The following is a 19,938-nucleotide window of genomic DNA, read 5'->3' as shown; positions in this document are numbered from 1 at the left end:
TAGAGGGCCAACAGGCTCCATCCCAGCCCTTTGCCAGCCCTGTCTGCCAACAATCATCTAACGTAGAAAAGGCCCTGTTCCACTTGATCCTTCTAGGGGTGACAGCTCATAACTCTGCTTCTGATTTGTATATGTCTGTCCTGGGACACTGTGCCCAACACACTGCAGGGTCCAGACCTTCCAAAATGGAGTGGGCGCTCTTCAAATCTACCATTTTCATCTGCTAGACATCCCTGCCAAGGAAAATGAAATCTGAGCAGGGTTACAACAGAAATCTTTATTAAAATGTGTCCTTCAGCAATATGTTTGCATACATACAATATACACACACATACATATACATTCTGACACACCTCACGGATCACCACCAGCGGTTTAACCAATAAATTAAAACTAAAAAAAAAAAGAAGGGGAGGAAGGGATGGGGAAGTTGAACCGAGGGGGTAAAATTTCCATGTTTTATCTTGTAAGAAATGGCATCTTTCCCAGAGTTACACTGGGGTAAACCTGTGACCAGAGAATATTTGAAATAAAATACATTAACTAAAAAAGTTTCCAAGAGATGCAGTTACAAGTGTGCTTCTCCAGATAGAAGCCTTAGGACTTCATACTCTGACTTCCGTGCCGCCTTCCAGTTTCGAGACCATTTCCTCTGCCTTATGCCCTTCTGCTTGGGCACAGTGGTTCATATGGGCACTTGGGCTCTGTGCGCCTCTGGCTCGGGGGGTATGGGGGTGGGCTGCAGTCTGGGATCGAGGGGAGCCACATTCATCTGACGTGATGTCCGGCACATCATCTGACTGTGTGTCCGAGCTCTCCAAGTCGCTCCTGATACTTTCGGGCTGTGCCAAAGTGATGTCCCAGGTTTTACTGGCAATGCAGTCCTTATGATCACAGCTTTGGTGTCTGCATGGCAGCTCCTCTTCGCTGCCTTCCTCATTCTCTGCCATCTGGGCATGAACATGTAGAGAGTCCTCTGTGCTACTTCCACTAACCAGCTGATAGTGGCTAGGTTTGGCCTCTATGTCCACTTGGATTTCCATATTGTTGCACTCTCTGGGGAGACAAAATCCGCCTTGCTGAGTCAAGGACTATGGTTTCTAGTGAGGGGTTTGAGGGTTCAGGGTAGGGAAATAGTTATTTTCCAAAACAGATGTCACTGTGGCCTAGAGATTCTCTCAAAAAGAACTTTTACTCCTAAATATAAGACCTAAAACTGAAATAATACAATTTCTCAAAGTGGTAGCTTAATTTCTAAGTGCTGACAGAACATATGGACAAAAAATTCTGTTAACTTCTATAGGCTTGTGTTTTTGAAAAAAATTTTATTAAGAGAAACTGAGGGGGTTACAAAGTCTCATCCATCCTTAGTTAAAACATAAACCAAGAAGAGAAGTATCCTTCTAATCCCAGTTTCATCTGACTTTTTCAGCATAAGTAGCCAAGACACCTGAGAGAGGAACACATTAGGCATACTCATCACCATATAAAGGTGCCAGCTTCCCAAGAAAATCAGGAACTCGGTCCCATGGACTTAAACAACACGAATAAGGTCCCTTGAGTCCTGTGTGGGTAGCACTACTTGCTTCCAGTGGAAGACGATGCATGAAAGTAAAAGTTAGAGCCAAGTGAAGGAGCCAAAACACTCCCATGCATAAGAACTGCACAGGGAGTCCAAGACCAGAGACCCCACCTACATAATGGAAGCCCAGGACCCTGCAGGCAAAAAGCAGCTGTCTTCTCTACAAGCCCAATAACAAAGAAAACAATTTGCTTCAGGCATCCTACTGGTCACATACCTGTCTTGGGGGTTGTAGGAACTGATTATGGAACCAGCCATTGCACGTGTGCTGGCATTGTCACTAATGGCACCAAGACTGGCCGTGTCTTTGGGGAAAATTTCCTTTTGGATATCAGCTTGAACTTCTAGCCTGTGCAAAAAGAGAGGAGGCATCAAAAAATGTCAGAACTGGATCTCAAGACGGACTGCTTCCTCTCCTGGCTCCTTTGGCAGCCCTCTCCCAGTTATGATGTGACCTTCTTTCTCCTCAACAGATTAAAAAAGGGCTCTGTTTTCCTCTAGACTGAGATTGGCACAAACCACATTTAATGAAACAAGACAGCAAACCCAGCCCCCACTCCCCAAGTAGCCACCCTCCTTAGGCAGGGCTCAGCACTTAGTGACACTAACAGCTCCCTAGCTAGGTTCCAGTGGCATCCTGTCACAGGCCTGTGCTTCTCCATAATGGGTTTCACATATGATCACACACATCTGACTCATTCACTTCTTAGGAACAAGAGGATTTCACAAACTCCACAGCTGGATTGGCTAAGCTGTAATTTCAGCACTTTAGCCTCCAACAATGTGTCTGCCTGCTATCCAAGGGAGCTGAATTTCTTAAACCCATGGCAATGAACACTGCTGACTGTGGGGGCGGGATCCCCTGCCATCAGGAGCTCACAAACTAGAGTGGGGTCAAAGGAAGCCCCAGGCAGCAATAAGAGGAGTCTTCATCATGTCTCCTGCTCTCTTCTGTTAACCTCATTTGCCTTTTCAGAAATTAAATAACAACAGAAAATGTTATGTACAGATACAGCGGAAAAGGCTCTGGGTTCTGCTTGCACTGTGTTGCTGAGACTCTGTGGGGAACCTCCTGCTTCCTCCTAAGTGAATTAAGAGGACTAGATGACGTGACTGGAACAGTTACTGGTATTTGTGAATGAATGGGAAGGTAAAGAAGGCAGAGGGAAAAAGAAGACAACTGTAACAGTGTTGATAAATTAATAAAATAGTGTAGTAATGATGGCTGACATTTCTAACTTTATGGTTTATAAAAAACTTTTCTTGTAACCCTGAATTAGCCCAAGTAGGAGATGACCCTCATTTTGCCAATGAAGAAGCAGGGTTAGAGAAGCCAAGGGAATTGCCTAGAGCTAAGACTCAGATGGTTCACACTTCAAGTCGCACTCTTTGTATCTTGCTCACCGCACTGCCTCCACCATGATCATCCTCTGTCAACAAAGCTATCAAGACCCAATCACAAAACCACCTTGGAAAAGAACTGGTTTATTCTACATTAAGATTAATTTGCTTACCTGCTGTACTTTCCCTTGCCACTGGAGAGCACTCCACCACTCAGAGTACCCCCTGAGAGAGCTGCAAAACTGGCTGTCTCACTATAGTTGCCCTGCATGACACTGAGTCCATCTGTGGGGCTCCCACTGGTACTCAGCACACTGGTCAGACCTTCAATGCTACTCTCCCCGATACTGGGGTTCTTCAGGGCTCGCCAGGCATCAGCCACTATGGATGGAAGGAAACATCTCAGGTAAGGAATGAACAACACTAAAGCCATGTTGATCTGCCCTTTTCCATGATAGCTTCCTACAGGCTATTTTGCATTATTGCTATTCCTACAGAAATTAGTGAAGACTGAACTCAAAAGCAGGTCAAAATCAATACCAAGGCAAGTATCGTTTAACAGATACGACTAAGAGGAAGGGTTAGATCTCATGCCATGTCTTCCAGACTCCAAGTTTATTCAGTCTTCTGGCACCATACTACTTACTACTATAATTTACTGAAAATAACTGAGCATAGAAATGAAAACTGAAGGGGCCTTTTATACGTCAGCTGGCCTAAGACCCTCAAACTTCAGGGACCTCTGTGAGGTCATGCAGACTCAGGAGGTGGCATCATCCCACGTAGGGACTGGAGAGCTGTGAGAGAGGGAAATCTGAGTGTTCTGGCTGGGGAAGCCCACAGTGCTGTTCAGTCCTAGAGCCCTTCTATATCCCCAAGTCAATGATTTTTTCCACTATACCACATGGTCGCCGGCTTATTCTTGTCATAATGTGCCAGTATCAGAGGAATTAACCTACTAATTCCAGCACAAAAAAAAATGAGGTTAAAATAACAGCCCCCACAGAGCTCATGCGCTATTGAAATCCTCCCACAACAGTCTCTTTGTAAAAAGCATTGAATTTTTACTGATTTTGAACAGAAAAGAGATCTACCTTTACCTGTGATGGGACCATCATCTTCATCAAATTCAATTTTCACACCTTTTCCATTGGCAGTGCTAACTCCACAACCTCCTCCACGACAGAGAGAAATGGGTACGACCCCATAAACATATGCCAGCATAATAGGGACACCAATACCTGGAAAGGAATGAAGCACAGCAGTGAGGACGGACCAGCACCATGGCTGTCTCACCTCAAAGCTAGACAGAAGACATAGGCAACACTCCCTTCTTTCAAAGGAAAACTATAATGTTAATCCAGGTCACTCAGAAGAGAGAGAGATAAACTGGAGAATGTCCAGGAGACTGACTGGGATGGTGAGGCAGAAGAAGAGGCCCAGTCCTAAAAAGGTTAGTTAAAAGAATCCAAGAAGGTTGGCTTAGGAGGTTCTACAGTTGGATTCAAAGATCTGAAGGACCATCACACAGAAAGTAAATTATAGATATCTGCAAGCAGGGTGCCTTTACTGCAAACTTATCCCCTCCCCTCTGAAGTCTTCAAGTGGCATCTGTGCTACTTGTGGGGGATACTACCCAGAGAGAGGATCCCTGCTTTAGGCACTGGTTGGAGAGAACACCTAAGATTCCTTCTAGTTCTAAGATGCTACCATTCTATGACACCAAGCACATTATATGGAGCATACTTTTAAATGCAAAAGCTAGGAATGACATGCAACAATATTTCTATGGCCACCAAGATTAATACTGGTGTATTTTCTGGCTAGCCAGTTATATTATGAGGTTGTAAAACTCCAAGCTGTTCACAGGTCCAGAGAGATCTGGCATAAAGTCACCTCTGTTTCACGGATTAAGGGACCCCAGGCCCAAGGGTTCCCAACACAGCTACAACTCCTCCTTACCGACACTAACAGCAGCAATAACTGGGGATGCAATGACTGACAAGGTCACACCACCTGTGATGGCTAAATTTCTCTTGTGCTTTGAAGTCTTCTTTCCCTCATATCTGTTGTGGATCTGAGAATCAAACAAAAATCCAAGTCAGAAATTGTCTCTTTCCGTTAGGAAAAGCTAAGGCAAAGAGTGACATTTCTATAAAACAATAAACAAAACTCCTGTTCTGCTATGTAGATTAAAAAACCAGACCAAAACAAACCCCATCTCCTATCCCAAAGGGGAGCCTGCCTTTTTACATCTCAACCTAACCCAGACTTCTACAGAATTAGCTTCTGTAGGAGAAATGAGCAGAGACAGGCAAACTCAGGGGAATCAGCTAAGGAACATTTCACCTTTAAGTTACTGGTCTGAACCAGGCCAAAGCTAGTAATAGAAACTTTCAGATCACATGGGGTTCAAGAAAATCCATTTAATAAATGAAAGGTATTTTTATCCCAGAACCAGCTGGTTTCCAGAGAGCTCTGTGATGTTGGCTCCTGTTTTCTCCCTTTCTGTCTTTACCCAGCAAATATTAAATGTTCATTCAGGCACACACCCAGTGCCCACCATAGTGTCACACATGCCTTACCTTTCTGCCAACATAAACAGGGATGCCAATGACCATAGCAGGAATGGCAATGCCAGCAATGAGGGAAATGCCCACTGGAGCGCCAATCAAGGTGCCCAGCTGCCAAAGGATCTTCTTCTTCCGACTCCACGGCTTCTTGCCCCAGAACGTACAGCCAGAGGGGCTATGGAAAAAAGGAATGCTGGCATTATTGGGAATTTTGTGTTTAGAATAGGACTCTCTTTAAAGAGCAAACAGTTCTGATTTGATGAACAGCTACTTATAAGAATGGGTGCTCAGAGAATTACCATAAAACCAGAACAAGGGACAAGGACAGAATATAGGCTCTCAAGAGTTCTCTGCTCTAGCCAGACAAAACAAATCTGCCACCTTCCTACCTTCTAACCTTCATAAAAGGCAATGGTACTTTTTCCTCCACTTTTCCCTTGGCAGGTCACATCCTTCTGAACTGTAAAAAATCCTGCCCTCAACTCCACTCCTGCATGAAAGCTTTCCTGGACTGATCTCCCCCTCCCAAGGCCTAACACATCACCCATTTCAGAAGCACCCCATATCCCCTTGCAGTCTCCCACATTTACATGGTACACATTTTTGTGTACACTTTTGAAAGTCCCTTTAAGGTATTTCATACAGTCTCTGTGCCCAGTGACTATTTGGCAAATGATGATTGACTTCTCTACCACAAAAATTCAATGTCTAAGGAACAGAGAGAAAATGTTTTTGGGGGCTTCTCAAAAACTACAGGGCTAAGCCCTAGAGATAATATTCTACTCTGAGTAGGGTTTCCCCCCTATCCTTCAAACCCAAACCAACCCACTTTTCTTCCATGCCTCCCCACCCACACAAGGATATTGCTTCCTCCAGCTCACCTGAGGTAATGCAAGTCTGAGATTTCTTTCATACAGAGCCAACAGAACTCACAGCCACACACTGCACAGGTCATGTGGTTGCAGCTCCCATCATTCATCTTGATGATATATGCACTGCAGCGTGGGCATGGCTTGATATCATCCGCTGCAGAGGAGAGAAAAAGAAACAAACTTGGCTGGACTTAAATGCAGTTCCCCAGGAATAATCCAGAGGTAAAAAGAAAGGCAGGAAGTTCCAAGACAAAGATTCTAGACTTGGGAACAACACTCATGTTCCTGTTTCTAAGTTTACACTTCAGAAAGGACTAGCCAATCAATGACTGAGAGTCACTGTACCCAGCACAAGGGCTCCTTAGAGCATCCAAGTCTTCTCTTTAAGAGAAAAGTGGTCAACACAGAACTAAAATTTCCACCACCTAAAAGCTCATGGAAAAACCCAGAGTAGGGGTCCACAAGAAACTAAAGTTTGGAAATGGACTTATTTTTGTTTTGGGAAAAAAAGCAAAAAAGTTGGGAGAACAGACTCATTTTGTGGTTTCATTCAAATATCATGACTGATGTTGAACAAACCCATAGCCCTTGGGTGAAAATACTAGGGAATGATGCATTTCCCAAACTGAAACGAAAAGAGTTGAGAGTATGCTTTTGCAGCATGTCTGTTCCTGCTGACTTTCACAATAAGCCCATAACTGGCATGTTACAACTGAAGAATCTGTGCCAGGAAAAACTAAATGCTAAAATCTTCCCTTTTCACTCTATCCCTCCCCTCTCCCCATGACATCAGTAAAATGAGATTTATAAAAGCCAATAAACTTAGCTACACATTTAAATGGACTTGTTAGCATCTTACTTGTAAAAGCCTGGAATTAAATGTGTGGCACACCTTTGAAGGTTCATTATGAAGACTGCTATGGAAATACCCTAGCACTTCCTGAATCTTTTACAATTCTATGAATTATTTTGGTGTGATGGAGAGAGTGCCAGTTTTGGGATCAAGAAACCTGAGCTCAAATCCCAGATCCAGCTGCATGACCACGAGCAAGTCATTTAACCTGAGTCTGTTTTGTCATTTTAAAAATTGGAATATTGTACTACCACCTACTTACTCTGGGCAGCTCTAAGGTAATAGATTTGTAATCCTCACAAGTGTTATAGAAATGTGCTATTATCATTAATAATAATCAGTCATGCACTCTAATCTCATGGGAAAAACAGCAGACAGATCTAAAAGGCCCACCTAACCCAGACTAATCCCTCTCTTTTCACTGTGTGTAAAAAATACCCAGCATATTTTTATCCATTTGGTCTCTTAGCTTTGAGGTCTCCCACAGAAGGAGGACCAGGTTCTGGGACTAAATAATCTAAGTGGTGATTCTGATGCTACTCAGGCTGAAGAACATTTACCAGTCAGTGGAGGAAGCTGTGTATTAGCAGCTAAGCTGTTCAGAGTGTGCAACATTCCGGAAGAACTCGCCAAATAAAAATCACTGCCAGGTATCAAAGGAACATCTTTGAGTCCCAGGAAGCCCAGCCTAATAGATGGGACATCTTTTTCAGTATTAAGACTCGTGTTGTTCTAAGTCCAGAGGAAGAAACCGTACCTGGCCCGGATTCTTGGCCATAACTGAGACCTGAAGTGTGCTTGGTCCGCACTCGCAGAGTCTGTGCCCTCTGCTGTCGGGCCATATCGCATGTTTGATTCGGATGCCATATCTGCTTGCAGTGGTAGCAGAATTCAGTCTGGCAGCCTTCCCTCTCGCAGGTCAACTTTGGGCAGCTGGCACAGCCATAGGCAATAACGGCATAGCTGAGTATGGAAACAGGAAGAAACACCAGTAAGGTGAGAATGCTCTCACTGGGACTGGCACTAAGAGATGGACAGCCCTGTATTTGGCAGACCACCATGGCAGCCAATGAAGGGGGGAAAAAACCTACTGCAGACCTGGGCCACATCCCATCTGTGAGTGCAAAAGATTTGCCTGTACTTTAGTCAGAAATGATCCTACTTTGGACTAAAAATGACCTTTCCCTGTTGCTTCATTATACTCCAAAAGATCTGTGGTATGGGTGAGCGGTCCCTGCAATGAGGCAGATGAAATCCAGTCTCATTTTAAAAATTGCTTCAATAGCAATTTATACAGTAAGCTTTATACATTACAGGCTGAATAATTATCTCTGAGTTTGTTATATTTTAGGGGGATCACAAATTTTGTATTAGATGACAGGGAAGCATTTTCCCAACTAATCTGGCCATAGAACATTTGGGGCTTAAAATGTATTGAAGGAACTTATAAAGCTGGTCTGGAAAAACAGATGAATATTCTCTAAGTAGGGCTAGAGAAATTTTGGAGTAAAAGAAGAGGAATCTTTTTTCATACAAATTCTTTCACATGACTATTTCTTGATACAGACACATATTTTCATATTTATTCTTTCAGAGGGGGAAATATTCTCACAAAAATCCCCTAGTCACATCATGGAGGATGCTGGGGCTCTGTGGAACCCAGCGTGATGAAACGTTAAAACAGAGGAAATTAAAGCCAAGGCACACATCCTGCCTGGTCACTGAAGGAAGGGAGCACACTTAAAGCTCTTTATATCAAGGAGAATCAATAAATCTAACTATGATCAATCGTTTCTCAGGGAAATTCTTTCTAGATTCTCTCTCCAGATCTTGCTTCAAACCCCCTAACCCCAAATCCTTGAGACTGAGACTACTTGTTTCATTTCAGCCACCAGAATCTTAGAACACCACTTAATTATCTGATTATAGTACATGAGGGTCACTTCTTTCATTTGATTTTAAGTCTTTTGATATACAGTCTCTGCGTAAAGAACAAAGCCAATTTGGAACTTGTCAGCACTGCTGCATCTGTAATTGTTCCTTCCAAATTTGAGTTTCTATCACACCAAGCATCCTCATCATGATTATTACTGTTACAGACAACCACAAATTTAATAGACTCCATGGTGCAGTTCTGTTAAGCCTTTCTGGAGTTCCTTGGTAGTCTTAGCTGACCTAACAACATGTCATATATTCAGCTCCTACCAACCAGATCTCGGTTTACAACAAAGCAAAACTAAAAACACTGTAAAGAAACAGACCAGAAAAAAAGAGAGTTGCGAGTCCTGGAAATCAGCCAGGCCACTTTTAAACTAGCCTGTGAGAACGCGCACAAACCTCTCTTTGGGCACTGCTTCCATGACCACTGGGAAAGAGAGAGGGGAAAAAAGCAAAGTGAAAAGAACCAAGACAGGCTCATTACAGAAAAGCAGTTAGGTTTTCCATTACAAAGTTCAACTTGATTTTTCATCCTCTTAATAACAATCTGATGTATTCTGCACTGAAACAGTAAATAAAATGAGCATCGCCATACACAGAGGGGACTGTATAGGAAACTGTCCATCTGCAGCTTGTCTGGCTTGCTCTACACTTTTCAGATGTCATTACCAAAGATGTTTTGCAATGTATGCAAGGAGTAATGTAAATGCTTTGCAAGCCTTACAATGGTTCAAGTATCAAGTTACTTTTATTATTGCTGTTAACTACATGACAGCTAGAAGGAAGTTCACATACAAGAAGCCAAGCCCCCAAAGTCTGAGCTAATTCCCAATTCCTAAGACTAAGGATGGACAGATGGATGGGTCCTGTTGTAGGCAGGAACCCAAGGACAGCAGCAGAAAAAGCATTAACTGAATGTCTTGGAACCAGGAGACTTGGGTTGAAAATCCCGGCTATAAACACTCACTAGCTATGTGCCTCTCTTCCTTGTCAAATCACTTCACCTCTGTTCCTCTCAGTCAATGTTCAAGTCCTGTCCTTCTTACCTTCCATGTATGTCCTTCAGGAACCTGGTCTCTCCTCTGGCACTGCCAGCACCCTGGTGCAGGCCCTCATCACACCTCATGCTTGGACTACTGAAACAGCTGCTGAGAAGATGTGCCTGCTTCAAGTCTCTCTCCTACTCCAATCTATATCCACTCAGCTGTCTGATCTTCCTGAAACACAGGCCTGTCCATGAGCCCCAATTCAATACATTCCAGTGGTCCTCTATAATCTCCAGGATCAAATATAAAATCCTTTTTAATGTTTTCAAAGCCCTTCACAACCTGGTCCCTTCCTAACTTCCCACTCCACACTTTCCATGTAAGATCCGGTTACATTAGCTCTCCTCGGATCACTCCACCTCCTGACTTGGAGTGTTTTCACTGGCTCTCCCTCCTCCTCTCCATCTCCTGGCTTCCTTCAAGTCTCAGCTAAAATCCTACCTTCTGCAAGAAGTCTTTCCCAGCTCTCTTTCATTTCAGTGCCTTCCTCTAAGTTCAGCCCCAATTTATCCTAAATTTAGCCTGTTTGTACAGTTGTTTGCATGTTGTCTCTCTGGTAGAAGGTGAACCCCTTGAGAGCAGGCATGGCTTTTTGGCTTTCTTTGTAAACCCGGAGCTTAGTTTGGTGCCTGGAACCAGTTGGTGCTTAATAAATGCTAGGTGACTGATTTTGAGTGGTGAAAATACACACTTGCATGAAACAATGTGTGAGAAGTGCTTCAGAAACATTAAAATGCAACAGAAATGTCAGTTATGATCTAGCTCAGGAGGTTATTGTGGGGAACACACTTTGCAAATTTTAGAGTGTTATAAAGATGGGGTCTTTTCTATTATCAAATAAAATAATAATTGTAAAGCATTTAGCCTGGTGCTGGGCACACAGTATATGTATTAGTTATTATTTTCTAGTTCTCAGCTTCACCATATTTTCTGCAGATTGCTTTTAAGGGTAAGGGTCTTGAGGATTTCTTGAGAAGTCTGTTTAATTAACTAGCTAATTCAGGTTATCTTAAAGTCCTTTCAAAGGAGAACAAATGGAAAATTAGTAAATGTGTCACGCTACAAATGATTCATATCCTGTGGGAGTTTTGAACAAATTCACCATGAATGTGAGATATCTAGGTGCAAAATAATTACTAAAGACAAACATTTCTCCTGAAGAAAGTCACAAGTCTACTATTTAGTCTTAAGAAGATAGGATAAAAGGACAAAAGTTCTAATAAACAAGAAAAGTTAATTAACTTCTCTGAAGAAAAGAATCTCAGATTCTTTGGTGGTCAGCCCAAGGTTTTAAGCACTTTACCAGCCTGCCAGACTACTTACCACAAGTTGGAGACTGTGCAGGACACTGCAGTTTCAAAATAGAAAAGAATATAACACTTTGTGTTCTGGATTACATGGTTTCAATTTCACAGATAGGATGAAGAAAGCACTTTGCAGATCATAAAAATTTATGTAAACGCAAACTGTCAAAAGCACACCAAAAAGTTATAGTAATTCTTTGCTATGATAGAGAGTTACTGGGTTTTCCAGTTTGAGACCTCCATATCTCCAAGCTAATTGACTCAATGCATAATACTGGGTTAGTTAGTCACAACTCTTTCCAATCCTTGACTTCCACTCACAAAATGAAGACACACACAGGTAACATTCCATCCAACCCCTAGTTGCTTTTTATAGGATACATCCCTATTTTCTTTCCAGTACCATCTGGCATCCCTTTCCAACACAATCTTTTCTCAGTCAACAAGTATTTATTGATTGCTATGTGCCAACCACTGTGCTAAGCATATTGGATACAAAGAAAAGAAAAAATGGGGTAAATGTCCTCAAAGAGCTCACATTCTAATGGTAAAGCCAACATGCTATATAATTAACGATGTGCAGGAAGATAATCTCGGAAGGAAAAGGGAAATGGAAAGGTGAGACGGGAGAACACGCCAGGCATGGGAGACAGTCAGGGAAAAGGGAAGAGTGAGGAAATGGAAGGACTGAATGTAAGGAACATCAATTAGGCCAGCACAGCTGGATCTTAAGCGTATGTAGATAGGGATAAAAAAACTAGAAAGGCAGAAGAGGCCATGTTGTGAAGGTCTTTAAAATATTTTATCTTGCAGATTAATAGGGAGCCATTGCAATTTAGTGAGTAAAGACAGAAAGGGGACACATGGTCAGACCTGCACTTTAGGAAAATCACTTTGGCAGCTGAGGCAGCAGGGAGAGTTGGAGGCAAGGAAACCAATTAGAAGATTATTAAAATAATCCAAGGGAGAGGTAATGAGGGCTTGAACTAGGGTGGGTGGCTGTGAGTGGAGAGACAGGGACTTAAATGACAGAAGGAAAGGAAGAAAGGACAAGACCTGGCAAAAGATTAGACATGTGAAGTAAATTAGAGGAGTAGAGGATGAGAATGAAGTTGAGAAACTGGGAGAATGGTTACAGTGGCCTTGACAGTAACAGGAAAGGCAAGAAGAGCGGCAGAAGGGAACATAATGAGCTCTGTCTGGGACATGTTGAGTTCGAGGGCGACTAAAAGACATCCAGAAAGCAAGTGGTAATTCAGGTCTGACACTAAGGAGAAATTAGGGCTGGAAACACAGTTATGGGAATCATCTACACAGAAATTATATATCCGATGTGCTACTGACTACTGTACTTATAGAACTGGGAGTAATCAGAATTCTATCAACAACAGTCTTTTGGCTCTGTTTCCTGCAAACTCTGATACTAACTTGAGCCCTAGGATTTCACAGAAGAATTCTGAAAATGGCTACCTTTTCTTTCCTTCTACCATTGCCTGAGAAACTCCTATTTGAAACCAAATCTGTCTTAAGCATCTGGTTCTTTTAACAGTAGAGGCCTTCCCTCTCCCCTCTGCTTCATCTGGCTCAACTCATTTATACTGCATTTCAGTTACAGAAAACAATCCTCTTGTGAGCAAAGGAATATAAAGATTACACTCAGTTTTCAGGTGACAAAAAGTTGGCTCAAAGAGCTTAAGGGACCCTAAGCTAAAGTCACCCAACTTAGTACACAAGAGAGGACAGAGAACTGAACCTGGATGCTCTAGGTCAACTGCTTTATCACACTAAGATGACTCCTCAACACAAGCTAAGAGAATACACACACTAACTCAACAGCATTTTTCATTCATTTTGTTTTATACTATTTCTGAAACTTTAGAAAATTATTAATGTGTCAAACATCAAAGAGTTGATTTGACCTGGAAGGGGCTCGGGGAGATACACATTAGGAGAAAGATCTTTGATTATGTGACAACAGAGCCTTGTTATCAAGGACACTTGTTCCTATCTTATGTCTGTCTTTTCCATTTCTAGCCAGTATAACTAGCCACTTACAAAAAGATTCAGAGCATGTACAAAGGAAAAGTGTGGTGGACACTGTGGATCAAATGGTAAACAATGAAACACATCAAGATTAAGGCTGGCCTGGTGAAGACCTATAAATCTCCCCTTCTCAACACCCATTCTGACCAGGCCCCTCTCCACTGTCATCAGCTGTTCCTATGACAAACTCTCAGTTTGGGGGTCAAAGACATAGTGTATGATGATCCTTACCTCTGATGACAGAGTCGAGAAGATGAAGCACAAACAGGAAAAATTAAAGACTGAATGGACATGGTTAATATTTATTTCTCAACTCCTTTGAGGAGATGTAACAAAGGCACCGGAGAAGAGATCATTGTGCATTGATGTGGTCAGGCTACACTGAAGTGGTGGCAGGCATCAGGCTTAAAAAAGCAAGCAATGACTCCTGTGTCCCTGCCCTCTGTCTCTCCTATGCAAAAAGCAAAGCCCAAGCGTCCTGACAGGTACAGTGTAGGCTGTTTGTCAGAGAGAGAGACTGGGGCCTCTCCTCCCCCAAACATATTAAGTGATGCTGCAGCATTTTCAATTTCTCAATGTTAGTAAAATGAATACACAAGTAGGAAGAATGAAGTGCACATTCCTAGTCTGAGCTACGGATAGGAATAAGGACTCTGCAGGAAGGTAAACTGAAAAAAACTGAGCACCATCTGGCACCTAACACTGTCCAGTTCTGGTTAGATTACCCTAAGGGCCTTTTCAGCTCTAAAAATTTTAAGAATTTATTAGACAATCCTGGCTGGGGTGAATTGTTCATTCTGTGAGCAGCAGAAGATGTTGTAGACATTTGGAATTTGGGGCTGTAAGGCCTAAAAAGTTTAGGTTTTATTTTCTAGACAATAAGAGTAACTGACCAGCTTCTGAATAAAGAAGGAACATGATGAGAAGGATGTTTCAGGATTAATTAATCTAAAACTAATCTGTAATATCAATTTAGTGGGTGCCAATGGGTTAACATATTACCCTTTACAGGATAAGATTTTTACCATGGATCTTCTACAAATAATACCTAATTCAAAGCCTGGCCAGAAGACATTTCTGGGTAGTGGAGGAATTCTTCAAATCATACTACTTTGTCTCCCTTGCACTAGAAAGGGAATTAAATGAACAAAATAGTCTTAGCACATGTTTCATTTCACTGAAATCTCCACAATCAATCTTCCCAGGTTTAATACATAATACTAAACTCTGAGGTAGGGACATTTATAGGATTTAATTACACAACATAACACTATAAGAGGACCAAGACAACTTCCAGTTAACTACCAGAATAGTATGTGTATATCAAGGCCACAAGAGACACAATTCTAGCCAATTTTAAACTGTCCCTAGGCAACAATGTTTAACATTCTTGCTGTCCATACAAACTAGCTCTCATGAAAAATAAGTCTAAAACAGTAATTGAGGTCTTTTCCCTCTTGTATTTGTATTTTGGCCCTGAAAAATTACAAAGTCTTACATAAAAATTTTGGGTACTAATGTATTGGATGCCTGGGAGAGGCAGCGTGAGCAATCCTAATCACAAGTCAAGAGAACTGGTTTTTATGCTTTGCTTGACTCGTCCTGTGATCTTGAGTAAGCCATAACTGCCTATTCTTAATTCTGCAAATGGAGTTCAACCAATTACCTCCCCTTCTGTCATCTACGGACAAATGGAGAAAAAGAAGACTTATGCAGAAATCCCAATCTGCCCAAAAAACATATGGTAAATTACCATTACTACTAAATACTTTTTAACCTACTAACTAGACTCATATATTTAGAATTACAAGACACCTTAAAAGTCATACAGACTAACCCCTTTATTCTACAAGATGAAGAACTGAGGCAGGTACCCTGCAAGGTAAGTGAAGTATCCTGGTCAAAGGCATACAGGTATTAAGCAGCAGGGCCAGGATTAGAGCCAAGGTCCTGGTATTAAACTCAGGACTTTTCTACACTTTTCTTCCACTAAATATTTTTCACTTACTATTTTGCAGGTGATTTGAGGGCCACTTTCTCCCAATTTACTTTACCAGTTTGCGTAAAGTATGACAAGGTGGGGCAATGAGCTCCTGACCTCACCAATCAATGACTGAATAAGTATCTATCACATATGGAAACATACGTTCTTATCCCCAACTCTGACATCTATTCTGTGGCATGGCTTGACTGACCATTAACAAATGGTTCCTAAACCAAGCAAGAAGGAAAAACACTCCATAATTTCTGCTCTCTGAGTCATTATTAAAACGGTTAGTAACTGGGAATAAACAGAGCAAAGAACACGACACACAGACACACACACACACCTCTCCCAATCTGGTCCCACTAACTTCAGTTTTGGGGGATGAAGAGTAGAGTGAAAGGATATTGGGTTCAAGGCTGGGAAAATCTGTAGAGCTCCAACTCTCTATGCTCCAAGCTGAAGGGAACAGCTTGTGTTAATCACTGTCACCATCAATAAGCATTTATTCAGTACCTACTGCATGCCATGCCAGGCTAAGGTTGTGATCTACATGATCTTCATTTTAAAACAAAAACCAATCATACCAACCTTGTCTGAGAATACAGGAAGTGATGATAAATCTCTGGGCATTCAACAGAAAAGGCAGTGTGACAGAGAGGAAGAAGGACTAGTGGCTATATCCCAAGGAATTTACTCACTTGGGAAGCAAAAAAATGTCAAAGTTACTGTGTATTTACATGACACCTTCAACTGAAAATTTCAACACACTTTGCAAACATTAATTAAGACTCACAAGTGAGGTAGAAATTATGCCTATTTTATAACGGAAGAAAAACATGAAGTGAATGCTGACAATGAAGTCAGAAGTCTGAAACAGACCCCAATTCTATTAGCCTCAGCTCTGTTCCATTACCACAACTTGACACAACATCCAATAATGAACTGGGGGGTTTCACTGACAAGTGCTGATTTTTCTAAGTCAGACTTTCTTCTTCCCCCCAACCCCCATTATCAGAGTCAGAGCTAGAAGAGACAGTAGAGATCTAGTCCAAAGCTTTCATTTCAGAGATGAGGAGAACGTAGAGATGAAATAATTTAGAAAATCTTAAGGATGGAGTGGTAGTCATATTTTTTAAAAGCTTTGTTTATATTTATCATTTCTTTTATCTGCAAAGTTGAAGGAAACCTTCCAGTATGTTGGGTGGATGGCCTATTGGGAACTTCTGGGAGAATAGGGACACAGGATGGGCAGTCAAGGAATCTAAACTGCAATCTAAAACATCCAGATGAATGAGATCACAGATCCACCTAAGTATATTTTTTCATAAACTAAGGATGAATACCGATACTTCTTATCACCAAACTCAATAGAAAATACTGAAGTCAATTTAACAATTATTTATCGAACATGGTAGGATGGGAAATCAGGAGACTCGAGTTTCAGGCCTGATTGTAGTATTTTGCTTGCCTGAGTTGTGGTTTCTTTTTCTAAAAATGAGCATAACATCACTTGTATTAACCCACCTTACAGAGCTGTAAGGAAAATGCTATGGAAATGTGAGTTATCATGTCTGTAACTGAACTCTGTCAATTGTTACTGAAAAAAGTGAGGGGAAGAAAAAAAAAATAGTATCTGATTAATCAGATGCAAAAAGCAGTCCTATGGAGAGGTGAACCAGACTGATGCAGTCCCATTTCTTCCTTAGAAATAAACAGGATAAGGGAAAGTGTGCACAGTCTTCTAATACTAATTTACAAGCTTTTGCTTCCGGTTAAAAAGCTTGACTACCAAAAAGTTTAACTAGTCTCCCTCCCCCAACATCTCAAAGTCAATAACAAATGCCAACCAAAGGAAAAGACTATACCCAAGACTACAAAGTCTGGTCCTTATCAACAGAAAGCAGGTATCATCTACCACAGATATAGAGAGTACCTTTGGCCACAATATCTCCCAGAACTTTAGAAACTCCATCTTATCCTGGTTAAATAATATACTCATCTCAAAACAGGTCAGAAAAAGAACTCAGCTCTTCTGATACCTTAGTAATGATGTCCATTTCTCCTAATGACACTTTTCTGTGAAATTTGGCATGAAGCAAATTACAATTAGTCTCCTCCTTTGAAAAAACTTTATAAGCAGATTACTGTGAGGACTTACTAAAGAATTACATTTTTATCACAACAGCTTTCCCCTTCCTTCCTCCTCCCAACAATTATATAGTTCTTTCCTCAACAACCCTAGGAGGTAGTGCAAATCTTATTCCCATTTTACAGATGAAGCAATAGAACCTTTGAGAGGTTAATTGATTTATTTGCCCAGTCACATAGCTAATCCAAGAAGGATCTGCACCCAGGTCTCCTAACTCCAGATTCAGGACTCTTTTTTTCATTAAGCCTCGAAGCCTCAATCCTGATGTCTGTTCAAGGTCATATTTCACGGTTCAAGGCATATCCCAAGGCCCAATCTTGTAGTCTAGCCACTTGAACAAGAGGTCCTTTCTAGTGATGCACCGAGAATACACTAGGGTTGCTCAGATCAGATGAGAAAGCCACAGAACCGAAATCTTCAGGACAGAGTATAACTCTCCATCCCACTCTTCTCAGACTGTCAAAAATTCAACACACCATGGGCACCAAACACTTGTCTGCCATCAGGAACGTCTCAATGGCAACTAACTTAGGAGCTTCTTTCTCCTCCACGCAGCATTTCAGCATCCTCATTTCAACTTTCCTTTGCCTTTCCATCTCCTTGCCTCTGCCAGGGCAGCTAGAACCAGTGGGTCACCCACAACCCAAACATGCTGCCCGTTATGGGCCTGGTGGAACCTCCCTGGACTCGCTGCTCCAGTACCGCTGCTTTCCCCACTACTGATGATGTAACCACACACCCCCTCCCCTTCTGTAAATGATGTTTGCACCATCCCTCATTCTCCGGGCAAGCCACCCCCTCCTCAAAGGTCTTTGTGTCAGACAGTTTTTGCTGGGCATGGCATCGTACCCTAAAGGATCTTACTGCCCCAAGACAGAAGCGCCCCAGCCCACCTCCCCACTGAGGCAATCCCCCTTCTTTTTGGTCTAAGGCTGTGCCCCTTCTTCCTCTCTCCATCGTTCTGTCCAAACCTGATCTTTGTAGGACAGAAAGCCGCAGCCCCTAATCACCTGTCCAAAAGAGGGGGGGATTCCCCTGCCCCCTCCTGTGGGTTTGGTCTCATCCCCCCGCACACAGACAATCTCCTCTCCTGGGATTCCCCCACCTGCCGTCCCCCTGGGGCAGCCTCTTCCCACTGCCACGGTGCGACGAGAAGGCGAGCCCCCGGCCCCGCCTTCCGCTACAGGGAAGCCCGCAGGAGCCCAGGCTCACCCGCAGTCCGGCGCCGGGCACCAGCGGCAGTCCGGGTCCGAGGCCAGGTAGCGGCGCAGCATGAACTCCTCGTACTTGTGCATGAGCGGCGGGTCCGCCAGCAGCAGGCGGATGTCGTGCGGGTTGAGGCGCTCGCTGCACTCGGGGCAGCTGACCGGCACGCGGCTCTCGCTGATCTCCAGCCGCAGGTAGTGGCGGAGGCAGTCTCGGCACGAGCGGTGCGGGCAGCTCAGCAGGCGCGGGGCGCGCTCGGGCGGCAGGCGCACCAGGCACAGCGGGCACTCCACCTCGTCGCCGCCGGGCTCGGGGCCCTCCTCGCCCGCCGCCGCCGCCGCCGGGGCCGCCGCCACGGCCTCGGCCTCCGGGGCGGGCTCGGCGGGAGGCGCCTCAGGCGGGGCCGGCGGCGGCGGCGGCGGCGGGGGCGGCGCTGGGGGCTCGGCCGGAGCCAGGGCCGGCGGCGGGGGTTTGGCCCGGGCCCGGCGGCCTCGGCCCGCGGGGAGGAGGACGAGGTTGGAGAGGAAGCGGTGCCGCCGCCCGCCGCCGCCGCCGCGGCACTTGGGGTCCGGCGCGCCCGCCGGCAGGGACGTGGAGCGCGGGGACTCGGAGTCCTTCTCGGAGCCCATGGCGCCGCGGCTTCGCCAAGACGCAGAGCCGACCCCTCCCCTCAGCGCCGGCCGCCTCCCTTCAGCCTCGGCTCGGCCCGGCCGCCGCCGCCGCTACGTGCCCGTCCGTGTTTACGTCCGCTTCCTCCGCCCTCCGGCAGCCAGAATCAGACGGGCCGCGAGCGAAGCCCTTATATAGCCTCCGCCTGGCGCGGGGCCCACTGCGCAGGCGCCCGCCCCGGGACACCTCACAAACCGCACCCCCGGCCTGGCGGGGCGGGGGGCGAGCGGCTTGCTGGGAGGGGAGGGACGGTGCAGGAGCGAGGCTGGGCCGAGCGGAGAGAGGCGAGGGGCAGGCAAAGGGCAGGGCTTTCCTCCCCCTCCCCCCCCCTCCTCGGCCGCCCCCTTCGCCGCACACCCCCGTGCGGGTCACGTG

At 44.1% G+C, this 19,938-nt stretch overlaps 1 protein-coding gene across 2 annotated transcripts; it reads right to left on the bottom strand.

The window, feature by feature from the left end:
* Positions 1-257: 257 nt before the first annotated feature.
* On the bottom strand, positions 258-19,676 carry RNF19B (ring finger protein 19B). 2 transcript variants are annotated; one of them, XM_072609789.1, is made up of 9 exons: positions 18,901-19,675; positions 7,979-8,184; positions 6,378-6,522; positions 5,509-5,671; positions 4,886-5,000; positions 4,024-4,164; positions 3,097-3,304; positions 1,800-1,931; positions 258-1,056 (listed from the first exon to the last, which is right to left on the bottom strand). In XM_072609789.1, the coding sequence occupies exons 1-9, from the start codon at positions 19,521-19,523 to the stop codon at positions 606-608; spliced, it is 2,184 nt and encodes a 727-aa protein (XP_072465890.1). In that variant the 5' UTR covers positions 19,524-19,675; the 3' UTR covers positions 258-605. The 2 variants fall into 2 exon arrangements, with proteins under 2 accessions (XP_072465890.1, XP_072465891.1); XM_072609790.1 differs by lacking the exon at positions 258-1,056 and adding an exon at positions 1,306-1,450 and having other exon boundaries at positions 18,901-19,676.
* Between the last annotated feature and the right edge of the window lie 262 nt (positions 19,677-19,938).

The sequence above is a fragment of the Notamacropus eugenii genome, chromosome 5 (genome assembly GCF_028372415.1).
Source record: "Notamacropus eugenii isolate mMacEug1 chromosome 5, mMacEug1.pri_v2, whole genome shotgun sequence".
NCBI lineage: Eukaryota > Metazoa > Chordata > Mammalia > Diprotodontia > Macropodidae > Notamacropus > Notamacropus eugenii.
This window is presented reverse-complemented; position numbering and strand designations above follow the sequence as displayed.

Bases quoted from the DNA above. Each gene is read 5' to 3' on its own strand.
- RNF19B (XM_072609789.1), bottom strand. From the start codon at position 19,523: ATGGGCTCCGAGAAGGACTCCGAGTCCCCGCGCTCCACGTCCCTGCCG. The intron at 4,165-4,885 runs GTAAGGAGGAGT...ATTCCTTTCCAG, and splicing joins TATTGCTGCTGTTAGTGTCG to GTATTGGTGTCCCTATTATG. The intron at 1,932-3,096 runs GTAAGCAAATTA...CTTTTTGCACAG, and splicing joins GGCAAGGGAAAGTACAGCAG to GCTAGAAGTTCAAGCTGATA.